Source organism: Hemiscyllium ocellatum, chromosome 35, assembly GCF_020745735.1.
Source record: "Hemiscyllium ocellatum isolate sHemOce1 chromosome 35, sHemOce1.pat.X.cur, whole genome shotgun sequence".
Taxonomy (NCBI): Eukaryota; Metazoa; Chordata; class Chondrichthyes; order Orectolobiformes; family Hemiscylliidae; genus Hemiscyllium; species Hemiscyllium ocellatum.
Genome location: NC_083435.1, coordinates 25,635,864 through 25,650,528, shown reverse-complemented (window position 1 = coordinate 25,650,528; position 14,665 = coordinate 25,635,864). Strand labels below are relative to the sequence as shown.

At 42.2% G+C, this 14,665-nt stretch overlaps 1 protein-coding gene across 1 annotated transcript in view; it reads left to right on the top strand.

Moving 5' to 3' along the window:
• LOC132832576 (complement C4-like) overlaps positions 1-14,665 on the top strand; it is a 155,108-nt gene that overhangs the window by 26,956 nt on the left and 113,487 nt on the right. Inside the window, exons 10-11 of the mRNA XM_060850669.1 lie at positions 3,285-3,400; positions 4,503-4,649. Coding sequence (XP_060706652.1) covers positions 3,285-3,400; positions 4,503-4,649 — 263 coding nt within the window. The remainder of the gene's footprint in view (positions 1-3,284; positions 3,401-4,502; positions 4,650-14,665) is intronic.

The window sequence follows — 14,665 nt, the reverse complement described above, 5'->3', positions numbered from 1 at the left end:
GAGGGAATCCTGAGAGACAGGATGCACATGTATTTGGAAATGCAAGGACTGCTTAGGGCTAGTCAACATAGCTTTGTGCATGGGAAATCATGTCGCACCAACTTGGTTGGGTTTTCTGAAGAGGTAACAAAGAGGATTGATGAGGGCAGAGCAGTAGATGTGATCTATATGGACTTTAGTAAGGAGTTCAACAAGGTTCCCCATGGGAGACTGGTGAGCAAGGTTTGATCTCATGGAATACAGTAAGAACTAGCCATTTGGATGCAGAACTGGCTCAAAGATAGAAGACAGAGGGTTGTTTTTCAGACTGGAGGCATGTGACCTGTCAAGTCCCACAAGGATTAGTGCTGGGTTCTCTACTATTTGTCATTTACATTAATGATTTGGATGTGAGCACAAGGGGTATGGTTAGTAAGTTGGCAGGTGACACCAAAATTGGAGGTGTAGTGGACAGCGAAGACATTTACCTCCGATTATAGCAGGATCTTGATCAGATGGGCCAATGGGCTGAGAAGTGGCAGATGAAGTCTAATTCAGATAAATGTGAGGGAAAGCAAATCTTAGCAGGACTTATATACATAATGGTAAGGTCCTAGAGAGTATTGTTGAACAAAGAGACATTAGAGTGCAGATTCATAGCTCCTTGAAAGTGGAGGCGCAGGTAGATAGGATAGTGAAGAAGGCATTTGGTATGCTTTCCTTTATTGGTCAGAGTACTGAGTACAGGAATTGGGAGGTCATGTTGCAGCTGTACAGGACATTGGATAGGCCACTGTTGGAATATTATGTGTACATCTGGTCTCCCTCCTATTGGAAAGAAGTTGTGAAACTTGAAAGGGTTTAGAAAAGATTTATAAGGATGTTGCCAGGTTTGGAGGATTTGAGCTATAGGGAGAGGTTGAACAGGCTGGGGCTGCTTTCCCTGGAGTGTCGGAAGCTGAGGGGTGACCTTATAGTGGTTAACAAAATTATGAGATGTATGGATAGGATAAATAGACAAAGTCTTTTCCCTGGGGTTGGGGAGTCCAGAACTAGAGGGCATAGGTTTTGGGTGACAGGGGAAAGATATATAAGAGGCCTAAGGGGCAATGTTTTCACACAGATGGTGGTACGTGTATGGAATGAGCTGCCAGAGGATGTGGTGGAGGCTGGTAGAATTGCAACATTTAAAAGGCAATTGGATGGGTATATGAATAGGAAGGGATATGGGCCGGGTGCTGGCAGGTGGGACTAGATGGGATTGGGATACCTGGTCAGCATGGATGGCTTGGACCGAAGGGTTTATTTCCATGCTGTACATCTCTATGACTCTATGACATTCCAACATCCTGTATATTTGGCTAATTCGTTTGAATGCTAAGTTTTGGAAGTGCAGCATTCAGGAAGACTCAATAATCAGGTTGACAATAGAAATTCATATGTTTCTGGGAGAGGGAACTTTAAAAATCACATGGACGGGCACTTGAAATGACATCATATTGAAGTGGTCTGAGAAATGGGAAATGGGCTTAATATAGATAAATGAGAGGGCTTGCATTTTGGAAAGTCAAATCAAGGTAGGAGTTTCATGGTGAGTGGTAGGGTGTAAGGAGTGTAGTGTAACAGTGGGACCTTGGATTTCAGGTTATCTGAAAGTGGAGTCACAGATAGACAGGTCAGTGAAGGCAGCTTTTAGCAGAATAGCCTTCATCAGTCATGACATTCAGTATAGAAATTGAGAAGTTATGTTACAGTTGTACATTGGTGAGGCTGCACTTGGAGCATTGTGTTCAGTTTTAGTCATCTTGTTATACAAAGGATGTTATTAAACTGGAAATAGTGCAGAAGAAATTTACAAGCACATTGTCAGAACTCGATTGGGAGAGGTCGGACAAGCTAGGACTTTTTCTTTAGAGCATAGAAGACTGGGGGTTGGGAATTTTATAGAAGTGTTTAAGATCATGAAAGGCATGGATTCAAGCAAGAGGACAAAGGCATATTTAATATCACTTGTGCGACTATATTCAGGACAAACAGAGAAACAAATCAAAGAGGTGTTGACAATATTTCTCAGAAGTATTGCTGTAGCACTGATGTAAGAGCTTTACAAGTATGTATTTGGCTCAGAATATTGAATGACAGATCAATGTTGCATTCTTGCATGTAACCAATAGGCCACTAAAGAGTGAGCAGAATTAGGAAGACCAACTTTACAGGAAAGTCACTGAAAAATGCAAGTGCATTTATCACGGTGTTAATACCTCCAGTTCTTCTAGAGCAGACAGGGAAAATAGTAGTGCAAATGACAAAGTGCAGATGGGGAGCAGCTCCAGAAATGTGTAGAAGAGAACTTTTGGGATCAGTACGTTTCCAAAAAAAGGATCGCTATGAAAACTCATTTCCTCTGGTGATTCTCCCAGTACCGCCATAACATTTCTTCCAACTCCAAAACTTCTTCCCAAGATCCATCAGGAAGATACAGCCGGTAGCAACATTGGAACAGATGTAGGCCATTCAGCCTACAAACAATCATGGTTGACAGAACATTCCAACAGCTTCAGTATCCCCAGCATCATCCCATTAAACCTTTACATCAAACAAAATTGTTAACCTCTCATAACGTTACACTCATTAACTGAGACTTCACTGTCATTTGGGGTCACGTTTTCCAAAGATTCTGAGTTTTAAAAAAAACCGCCCTATTTCTTATGGTATTGCCTTAATTTTAAAATTGTGACTCCTTGTTTCCAGACTCCCAAACCATGGGAACAGTCTTACCTGTAACTTCCCTGCCTATCCATTTAAGTACTTCGAAACTTTCCATGACAGCATCTTTAATTCTTAAATGAATACAGGCCCAATTTGCCCAATGTCTGTCCATAGGACAGTTCCAGCAGCCCAGGAGTAAGCCTGGTCCCCATCTGACAGCAATATCTGTCCTGAGATTGGTTTTCAAACAATTAACAGTCATAATCAGGCTAGCTTTATTTTTTTCAAATTTTTTTTATTGAATTTAAGTTCTGCCGTCTGTCACAGATGGATAGATAGAGCAATAGATGTAACGGTAGACTGTGTGCTATTGGAAGGAAAGACTGTAAACATTCAGCAGAATCATGACTCGATGTTATTCTGTATTGCCCACTCCATTCACACAGAGAGAGAAAGAATCTTATGAAGTTTCCCTTTGAATCATATTAATTATTAACACTGCATCAATTATACTCCCCCATCAAAAGTTGCAGAGTGTGTAACTGAATAATAAATAGATCAAAGTAAAACAAGATATATTTAATACATCCTTTCAGGTGGGGAAATGGAAGAGACCGAACTCAAAAACATCAAGATTGTTTCCTCACCATACGTAATTGATTTATCAAGAACAAGCAACTACTTTATACCACGGTTTCCATTCTATGTGCTGGTGAGTATGGACATGGTGGCATGAAACTGCTCAGAACTGGCCTTGTACAATGGAACTCTTTATTCACGTCTGCAATTCTTATGCAATAATGTAGCCAAAGTAACAGGTAGAAACCAAACATGTGGAAACCTGCCACAACTAACATCAACATGGATCATATCTCTATGTGTAATGCACAGTTCATGGCAGTTTGAATGTTACGTGCATAACACATAATGTACCATAAAATTATTATTTGCTATTCAGCAACTGCAAATAGTTTGTCAATTTACTTTTAGGCATTAAATTAAACATGAATATCATGAGTAGAGCAAGGATGGGCTTTCACCACCTTTTTATTCATTATTAGAGAACAAAGGTGCACATTTATTAAGGGCCTATTCTGATTAAACACAATTAGACTTGAAAGGAGATAGTATTTTGACTGTCAAGTGTGCAGGTAGTGGATGGTCATGACTGTTAATGGGAAGAACAAAGTCTGGTATGACCTAGGGAAGGAGCCAAATCAACCAAAATTGGCAATCGGCCAGTGTTATTCCTCTCTCTGGACCTGTGTACTCGAGTTGAAAATACATTTCCAACAATTATGTCTGGCTGAGACAAGGATTGGCACCAGTTTTCAGCATTTGTATGTTTCCAGCAAATGTCACAGCAGGTGTCTCAAAGTGTGGCTCCTCCAGATGCCGCACTCAGCATTTTATCAGTAACTTGCAAAATTGATGGGGGTCAAGAGTGTGGTGCTGGAAAAGCAGGTCAAGCAGTGTCTGAGGAGCAGGACAATCGACATTTCGGGCATAAGCCCGTCATCAGAATTAATATGAAGGGCTTGTGCCCGTAACGACGATTCTCCTTCTCCTCGGATGCTGCCTGACCTGCTGTGCTTTTCCAGCGCCACACTTTCGACTCTGATCTCCAGCATCTGCAGTCCTCACTTTCTCCCACAGTTGATGGGGGCCCCGTTCCAGGGTGTGACAGCAAGTTAATGGAACATCAGGAGAGGGGAAATAAACCAAATTGGGTTAGTAGTCAGCGAAGACAAATTCCTAAATCAGTTACTGAGCAGCTGAGTGATGCTCTCCTGGTGGTTGTTTCATTGTTGCAGGCCAAGGTTACATATCCTGATGGATCTCCTGCCTCGGGTGTCCCTGTGAAACTGGAAGGAGAAACATCAAGTACTACAATGGAAAACGGCCAGATCGAGTTTATCAAACAAAGCCTAAGTGACAATGCAGATTCTTTTAACATTAAGGTGAGAGTGAATGTTTCTAATTTATCCTCACAATGTTTGCATTCATTCAGTGAAATGTGCCACTGTGTGGTGGGAAAACGTATTCCGAACGAACCTGCCACCAACAAAAATGTTCATGCTGGCATTTACAAGGAATACTTAGTTCTTGATTATAGATCGGGAATGTGGCTCATTTGCATGAGGAACGGAGTTATGGTGAAGCTTGTATCTTTGATGTCAAATTGTTTCTTCACAGGTGGGAAGAGTTAATTCACTTAGCTAGATGGCGAGTAGATAGTTCAGGATCTTCACAGTACTCCCTTTGAATGGCACACTGTCCACTATCAATGCTATTACCCACTCCCTTTTATCTCACCTTGCCAAATATAAGTTACTTTATTATTATTCTCTTCTCACTTAGCTGTCCATGCAGTGGTGGGATGAGATTCACATCTGCTATTCAACAGTACGTCTTGAAACCACTATCCAGAACATTGGATAAACTCAGTGCTTTCATTCTCGTGTTATTCCCATGGTAAACCTTTTGTACCATCTCTGTCCCTACCCCAAGCTAGCTGCCTTTACAACCTCTAAAGGACTGGAAGGCTGTCACTGCCACCAACACCAGTGACTGTCAGCAGCTAAATATGCCTCTCGCTCTCCAATCAATGCCACATCTGGGCAATTATGCCCCGGTGTATCAAGCACTACCCATTCTTTCCCCTAAAAGTAAAGAGTCATAGAACTACACAACACAGAAACAGACCCTCTGTCCAACACACAGATGTCCTAAACTGATCCAGTTCCAATTGGCAGCATTTGGCCAATATCCCTCCAAACCCTTCCTATTCATCTACCCATCCAGATGTCTTTTAAATGTTGCAATTGTACCAGCCTCCACCACTTCCTCTAGCAGCTCATTCCATACACGTACCACCCCTTGCGTGAAAAGTTGCCCCTCAGGTTTTTTTTTAAATATTTCCCCTCTCACCGTAAGCCTCTGCCCTCTAGTCTTGTACTCAGTGACCCTGCATTAAAGACTTTGTCTATTGACCCTATCCGTGCTCGTCATGACTTTATAAACACCTATAAGGCCACCCCCTAAGCTGTCAATGTCCCAGGGAAAAGCTTGTTCTAATTTATTCAGCCACAAGATTAATTTAGGAAAATGGTCAGCATGGCGGAGTTGGACCGAAGAATCTGTTCATGTACTGTTAATCTGTTCATGTACTGTTAATCTGTTCATATACTGTTAATCTCTATGACTCTATGAATTTCTCTGTAGCTCAAGCCATTCAATGCTGACAGCATCCTTATAAATCTTTTCTGAATCCTTTCAAACATAACAACTCCTTTTCTCTAGCAAGGAGACCAGAAACTGAATGCAACATTCTAAAAGTGGCCGCACCAATGTCTACTAGAGCTACAATATGACCTCCCAACACCTATACTCAATGCAATGACTGGTGAAGGCATGTGTGCGAAATGCTTCCTTCACTACCCTGTATACCCGTGACTCATCTTTCAAGGAACTATGAACCTGCACTCTTGGGTCTCTTTATTCAGCATTACACCCCAGGGCCTTACCATTAATTGTACCAGTCCTGCCTTGGTTTGCCTTACCAAACTGTAACACCTCACATTTATATAAATTAAACTCCACTTGCTACTTCTTGGCCTATTGATCCATTTGACCAAGGTCCCACTGTACTCTGAGATAAATTTCTTCAAGGTCCACTACATCACCTATGTTGTTACTTCTTAAAAAGTATTGGATTAGTGATTGAGATTAGAAAAGTGCACTTTAGAGAAGATTAATTCATAACATTTATTCCAGAGATGGAAGACCTGTTTTGTCAGGAGATATTGAGAAGTTTAGATCTATACTCACTGCCATTCAGAAGAATGAGAATGAAACCAGTTGAGGTGCACAAGATGCTAAAGGGAGTCAGCAAAGCATTTGGATGTTTTCCCTTGTAGGCCTATCTGAAATGAAACGTCAGTGTTTCAGGTGAAGGAACGGCACATTTAAAAGAGAAATGAGGAGAAACTGTGACTGCACAACCTCAAATGTGGTGGATCCTGGGGCATTCAGTACGTTTGAGGAGGAGATAGATTTGAAATTAGTAATATGTTGAAAAGTTATGGAGAGCAGGGTGGAGAGTGGAATTGAGACTGAGATGAGGTCAGCTTGGTCATAAAGAATGGTGGGGTAGGTTTGAAGGGCTGAATTGCCTACTCCAGTTCCGAATTCCTGAGTTCAAGTCTGAAGTGGACTTGTTTAAAAAGGATTTATCTCTTTCAGATCAGTTCATGTCACCTTGAGGTGCCTCACCAAAGTTAAGTTTGGAGCTTACAATCGCATTTCTGACTTGTTCATGAGAGGGAATGTATTGAGGAGTCGGACGGTTTTTATTTTCTGAATGCTAACTGCTTTTGAGGTGATGTGAGCTACTGAATACTGCGAATGATGTGAACAAGACACACCCACTTGCGGTTAGAAAAGGACTTCGAGAATTTTGACCCTGATTTTCAGAGTGACGGAGCAGATGTTACTTACACGTCACAATAATGGATCGGAGGAAGCCATGGGAGTGTTCCCATTGTTATGGACTTGGCCAGACCAGTCAAAGCATTCTCAAGCAGGCAGCCCATACCATAAGTTTGCAATTTGTTTCAGTCAATGAAGGTCTGGATAATCCAAGATGGAAGATGGTAAAAATTTCTACAGCTACTTTTTTGAGGTATTCTAGGTGTTGGAGGTCAAATTCCAGGAGCAGCAATTACTGTTTTATAGGTTGTTGCATTGCTTTGGAACTTTGGGGGAAAAAATGTCAAAACAACAGCAGTTTTAAAAGGGAGAAGAACAGACAAAGGAAGCACATGGTGAGGTCTGTGCAGGAGAGAGAGAAAGAACCTGACACTGCCTTTGCAGTTTGAATTCATGGATCGCTGGACATCGGAGTGCATCAGGGAAAATTAACAGTGAAATTCACAATTGATCTTGGAGCAACTGTTGGGTGCGGTTCACAGCATAGAAGCAGATAGGAGTATTGTTATTTTAAGTGTCACCTACAGAAAGTCTGCAGTAGTGAGTTGAGTAGAGTGGGTTGTTTCTTGATTATATGTTTTTGGAGTTATGTCTCGTGATTAAACTTAAAATACAAGCCATAACTATTACTTTAACCTGGGGCAGTGTTTGTAGAGGAATAAGACGGTGTTATTTTCTGGGTCTGTAGATTGTGAAGAAGAAAAAATGGCCTTTAGTCGAGTGAAATGTGTTTCTTGTCAGATGTGGGAGTTTTAAGAGAGTTTAAGGGTTACTGTGGGTTATATCTGCCATAAATGCTGTTAGATACGAATCTTATCAGATCGAATGGATCGGTTGGAGAGACAGTTAGAGGCAATGAGGAATTTGCAACAGCAACAGTATGTGATGGATGGAAGTTAAAGGAAGGGAGGAAAGTCTCAGATACAGTCACAGAGATGGGTTAACTCCAGGAAGGGTAAGAGAGGTAGGCAGCTAGTGCAGGAGTCTATTTTAGCTATACCCATTTCAAATAGGTGTGTTGTTTTGGAAAATGTAGAGGGGGATGGATTCTCAGCGGAACATAGCACGAGCAGCCAAGTTTCTGGTGTAGAGACAGGCTCTAATGCAACATCGGGTTCCAAGAGTCCGAGATACCGATAGACGTTTCTGTGGCCAGCAGCGATAAAGCAGAATGGCGTGTTGCTTTCCTGATGCCAGGATCAAGAATGTCTCAGAGAGGGTGCAGAATGTTCTCACGAGGGAGAGGGGCCAGCAGGAGGTCATTGTCCACATTGGAACCAACTATATAGGAAGGGAAAAGAATGAGACTCTAAAGGGAGATTACAGAGAACTAAGCAAGAATTTAAAAAGGAGGTCCTCGAGAGTAGTAACATCTGGATTACTCCCGGTGTTACTAGCTAGTGAGGGCAGGAATAGGAGGATAGAGCAGATAAATGCATGGCTGAGGGGCTGTGTATGGGAGAAGGATTCACATTTTTGGATCATTGGAATCTCTTTCGGGGTAAAAGTGACCTGTACAAGAAGGACGGATTGCACCTAAATTGGAAGGGGAATAATATACTGGCAGGGAAATTTGCTGGAGCTGCTCAGGAGGATTTAAACTAGTATGGTGGTGGTTGGGGGGGGGGTGGGGGGCGGTGTTGTGTGGGACCAGGGAGATAGAGAGAAAGAGATCAATCTGAGACTGGTACAGTTGAGAACAAAAGTGAGTCAAACAGTCAGGACAGGCAGGGACAAGGTGGGACTAATAAATTAAACTACATATATTTTGATGCAAGGAACCTAACAGGGAAGGTAAATGAACCCAGGGCATGGTTAGGAACATGAGACTGGGGTATCATAACAATTACAGAAACATGGCTCAGGAATGGGCAGGACTGACAGCTTAATGTTGCAGGATACAAATGCTACAGAAAGGGAGGCAAGAGAGGAGGGGGAGTGGTGTTTTTGATAAGGGATAGCATTACAGCTGTGCTGAGGGAATATATTGCTAGAAATATATCCAGGGAAGTTATTTGGGTGGAACAGATAAAGAAGAAAGGGAGGATCACCTTATTGGGATTGTATTATAGACCTCCTAATAGTCAGAAATTGAGAAACAAATTTGGAAGGAGATCTCAGCTATCTGTAAAAATAATAGGGTGGTTATGGTAGGGGATTTTAACTTTCCAAACATAGACTGAGACTGCCATAGTGTTAAGGGTTTAGACAGAGAGGAATTTGTTAAGGGTGAACAAGGAACAATTTTCTGATTCAGTATGTGGAACTTTCAAAAGCTGATTGAGGGCAGATGTTTGCAGGTAAAGGGACGGCTGGACAATGAGAAGCCTTCAGAAATGAGATAACGAGAATCTAGAGAAAGTATATTCGTGTTAGGGTGAAAGGCAAGGCTGGTAGGTATAGGGAATGCTGGATGACTAAAGAAATTGACGGTTTGGTTAAGAAAAAGAAGGAAGCGTATGTAAGATATAGACGGGATAGATCGAGTGAATCCTTAGAAGAGTATAAAGGCAGTAGGAGCATACTTAAGAGGGAAATCAGGAGGGCAAAAAGGGGACATGAGATAGCTTTGGCAAATAGAATTAAGGAGAATCCAAAGGGTTTTTACAAATAAATTAAGGAAAAAAGGGTAACTAGGGAAAGAATAGGGCCCCTCAAATATCAGCAAGGCAGCCTTTGTGTAGAACTGCAGAAAATGGGGGAGATACTAATGGAGTATCTTGCATCAATATTTACTGTGGAAAAGGATATGGAGGATATAGACTGTAGGGAAATAGATGAAGACACCTTGCAAAATATCCAGATTACAGAGGAGGAAGTGCTGTATGTTTTGAAACACATAAAGATGGATAAATCCCCAGGACCTGATCAGGTGTACTCTAGAACTCTGTGGGAAGCTAGAGAAGTGATTGCTGGTACTCTTGCTGAGATATTTGTATCATTGATAGTCACAGGAGAGTTGCCGGAAGACTGAGTTGGCTAACGTGGTGCCACTGTTTAAGAACGGTGGTAAAGACAAGCCAGGGAACTATAGACCAGTGAGCCTGACGTCGGTGGTGAGCAAGTTGTTGGAGGAAATCCTGAGGGACAGGATGTACATGTATTTGGAAAGGCAAGGACTGATTAGGGATAGTCAACAAGGCTTTGTGCATGGGAAATCATATCTCATGAACTTGATTGAGTTTTTTGAAGTAATAAAAATGATTGATGAGAGCAGAGCAGTAGATTTAACTTATACGGATTTCAGTAAAGCATTTGACAAGATTTCACATGGAAGATTGATTAGCAAGGTTAGATCTCACGGAATTCAGGGAGAATGAGCGTTTGGATACAGAACTGGCTCAAAGGTAGAAGACAGAGGGTGGTGGTGAAGGATCGTTTTTCAGACTGGAGACCTGTGACCAGTGGAGTGCCACAAGGACCGGTTCTGGGTCCTCTACTTTTTGTCATTTATATAAATGATTTGGATGTGAGTTAGTAAGTTTGCCGATAATACCAAAATTGGAGATGAAGTGGACAGTGAAGAGGATTATCTCAAATTGCAACAGGATCTGGACCAGATGGGCCAATGGGCAGAGAGGTGGCAGATGAAGTCTAATTCAGATGTATGTGAGGAATTTGCATTTTAGGAAAGCAAATTTTAGCAGGACTTATAAAGTTAATGGTAAGGTCCCAGGGAGTGTTGCAGAGCAAAGAGACTTTAGAGTGCAAGTTCATAGCTCCATGAAAGTGGAGTCACAGGTAGATAGGATAGTGAGGAAGGCATTTGGTATGCTTTCCTTTATTGGTCAGAGTATTGAGTACAGGAGTTGGGAGGTCATGTTGCGACTGTACAGGACATTGGTTAGGCCATTGTTGGAATATTGCATGCAATTCTGGTCTCCTTCCTATCAGAAAGATGTCATGAAACTTGAAAGGGATCAGAAAGGATTTACAAGACTGTTGCCAGTGTTGGAGGATTTTAACTATAGGGAGAGGCTGAACAGGCTGGTGCTGTTTTTCCTGGAGTGTTGGAGGCTGAGGGGTGACCTTAAAGAGGTTTACAAAATTATGAGGGGCATGGATAGGATAAATAGACAAAGTCTTTTCCCTGGAGTTGGGGGAGTCCAGAACCAGAGGGCATAGATTTATGGTGAGAGGTGAAAGATATAAAAGAGACCTTAGGGGCAACCTTTTCACACAGAGGGTGGTACGTGTATGGAATGAGCTGACAGAGGAAGTGTTGGAGGCTGGTACAGTTGTAACATTTAAGAGGCATTTGGATGGGTATATGAATAGGAAGGGTTTGGAGGGATGTGGACTGGGTGCTGGCAGGTGGGACTAGATGGGGTTGGGATATCTGGTCGGCATGGACCAGTTGGACCGAAGTGTCTGTTTCCATGCTGTACATCTCTATGACTCTAAGTGGACAGTGTAAATTACCTGGAGTGAGATAGCTAGGTTGACTACTAGATTTTGGAATAGACAAAACATTATTCACAAAATTACATAGTGAAACACAAAGAAAAGAACAAAGAACTCTTACAGAACTCAGTATATCCAATTAGACTTAATTATGCTGTTCCAAATAAGCAAACTCCATTTTAAACCCACTATAAATGGAACACATGCTTACAGGTTGAAAGTGAAGGACAGAAAAGAGAGAGAGTTTCCACACAACTTCCTGTTGAACTTCTCAACTAAAAACAGCTCAGCTCAGCTCAGCTAAAGAGCTGACTACTCCCCTTTCGTTATTCAGGTCGCTTCTGAAGCATGACCACTTTGGCCTGAAGTTGTATCTGTTTACATTTAAACAAAACACCTCTCAAAACCAAACCAGACTGATTGGAGTCTGGTAGAGCTTATTGCCCTCTGAAAAAATATCAGCGACAGAGTCTCCTTGAACCAAAAAACAGCTTTTCAGAAAGAAAGGGGACTAAATTTGTGACACCATCTATCTTCCTAGGTTTGGAAGGTGCTGCCAAAGCAGCATTGGTGTGTTGCTGTCATAAATGCCCTTATTCTTATAGAAGCCCTACGGTGTGGAAGCAGGTCTTTCTGCTCATCGAGTCCACTGCTGTCACATGGATTGGTGTCTAAGGAAGTGTACATTGAAGGTGTGAAAGGTGCACCAGTGAAGCAGACTACTTTCTTTTTTTTAGTTTATTCATGGGATGAGGGCAGCATTCACTGGCCAGAGGGTACTTAAGAGTCAACCACATTGCCGTGGGTTTGGATTCAGGTGCGAGGTCACATAAGGATGGCAGTATCCTTTCCTATAAGACATTAGTAAGCCAGATGGTTTTTCTGAACAATCAACAATGGATCATGGTCATTAATAAACTCTTCATCCAGATTCATCTGTGGGCGGCACAGTGGCTCAGTGGTTAACACTGCTGCCTCACAGCACCAGGGACCCGGATTCAATTCCCACCTCGGGAAGCTGTCTGTGTGGAGTTTGTACATTCTCCCTGTTTCTGTGTGGGTTTCCTCTGCGTGTTCTGGTTTCACCCCACAATCCAAAGATGTGCAGGTCAGGTGAATTGGTCATGCAAAATTGCCCATAGTGTTAGGTGTAGGGGGAATGGATCTTGATTGGTTTGTCTTCGGAGGGTCGATGTGGACTTGTTCGGCCGAAGGGCCTGTTTCCACACTGTAAGTAATCTAATCTAAATTTTCTTATAGTTGAATTCAAATTCCGCCATCGACTGCAGCATGTTCCTGGGTCTTCGCATTAATAGTCCAGTGATAATGCCATTACGCTGTCACCTCTGTGTTCTGGCGGGTGCTGAGATTCTTGAGTGCTAATTGAGCTTCATGTATGCAGACAAATGGAGAGTATTTCATCACATTGTTGATGGAATTTAGATGTTTGTTGGTGCACATGCACTGGAGAAGGATGTACCTCAGAAATGCAAATCTTGAACCTGCTCCCATAATCTCTAGGGTTTCTATGGCTGATCAGGTTCAGTTTCTGGTCAATGGTAATATCCTGGATGTTACTAGTGGATGATACAATGATGGTAGTGCTGCTGAGTGTCAAGGGGAGATGGTTAGATTCTCGCTTGTTCGATGCGGTCATTGACTCGCACTTTAGTTGTCACAAATGAATATTGGCCTGGGTCTTGACGCTTATGGACAGGAGCTGCTAAAGTAATTGAGGGGTGGTGATTGATGGTGAACATTGCACAAATATCAGTGAACACCCTTTGTTATCTTAGAAGGCAGCCATCAATGAATCAATTCAGGATGATTGGGCCTGGCATACGAGACTGAGAAATACCAACAGTGATGCATCGGGATGGAGATGATTGACTCCCAACAAACACAACTCACCTCCTCTGCATTAGGTATGAAGCCAACCAGTGGAGACTTTCCTCTATAATTCCCACTGAGTCCAGCTTTGGTAAGGTTACTTAGTTCCATAGCAGCTTAAATTTTGCCTTAGTCAGTCTCTACCAACAGACCTGTCAAGTTCTAGTCAGTTCCCGTGTTTCCATCAAGTCTGTAATGAGGTCAAGAGTTGAGTGGTCCTGATAGAACCTAGACTAGACATCAGTGAGCAGATTTATAGTAATGAATCAGTGAATAAATGAATGAATGAATGATTTTATTGTTGCATGTATTTAGGAAAATACAGTGAAAAGTGTTTGTTGCAGCAATCTGCTGCCATTTTGGATTACAAAATGAATAAGAAAAAATTACTTAAATAGAGCTTCATCTGAGGTTCAATTGACATAAAATTATAAAGACAGAAAAATAAAAAGTCGTGTTCAACTTTACAGTCCTTCTTGTCAAGCATGCTTCTGAGTTTATGTCTATCACAATGATCAAGAGTACACTGATGGGGTGGACATTGGCCAGGTTGGATTTGTCCCGCTTTTGGTTTCTTTGGCCAATTGTACACACATTGATGGGAAGATACCAATGTTGTAGCTGTTCTGGACGAGTCTGTCCATGCATGGGGATAGGTGTGGGAAACAAATCTTTAGTTATGTTATCAGGATTTATCAGGGATCTTGGTCTTTGCTGTGACCATGTGTACCCACATCATGTGGAGTCAATCAAACTGGCCGAAGACACAGCTGCGGACTTCAGGAGGATACCGAGATGGATCATCCACTCGGCGCTTCTGATCGGAGATGGATTCCGAATATTTCAGCCGTGTCTATTACCCTGATATTCTGAGCTCCCCCATCATTGAATATAGATGTACTCATTTAACATTTCCCAGCCATTCATGATCAGATGTGGCAGGGTTGCAGAGCTTCAATCTGATCCTTTGTTTGTGGGATCACGGTCACCATTTCCTTTGCTGTTTTGCTAGGACATGGTCGTGTGCTGTCCCTTCAGCAGGTGAACACTTCATTTTAATTTAATGGCACAGACAGCTCAATGGACAGAATGGCCTACTCCTGTTCCTAATTCCTATCTTCTGATAATGAGGATCATTCATGGGTGAAAAGGAGTTGGTGGTGCTGAAAGCAGCCCATGTTATTTACAGGGC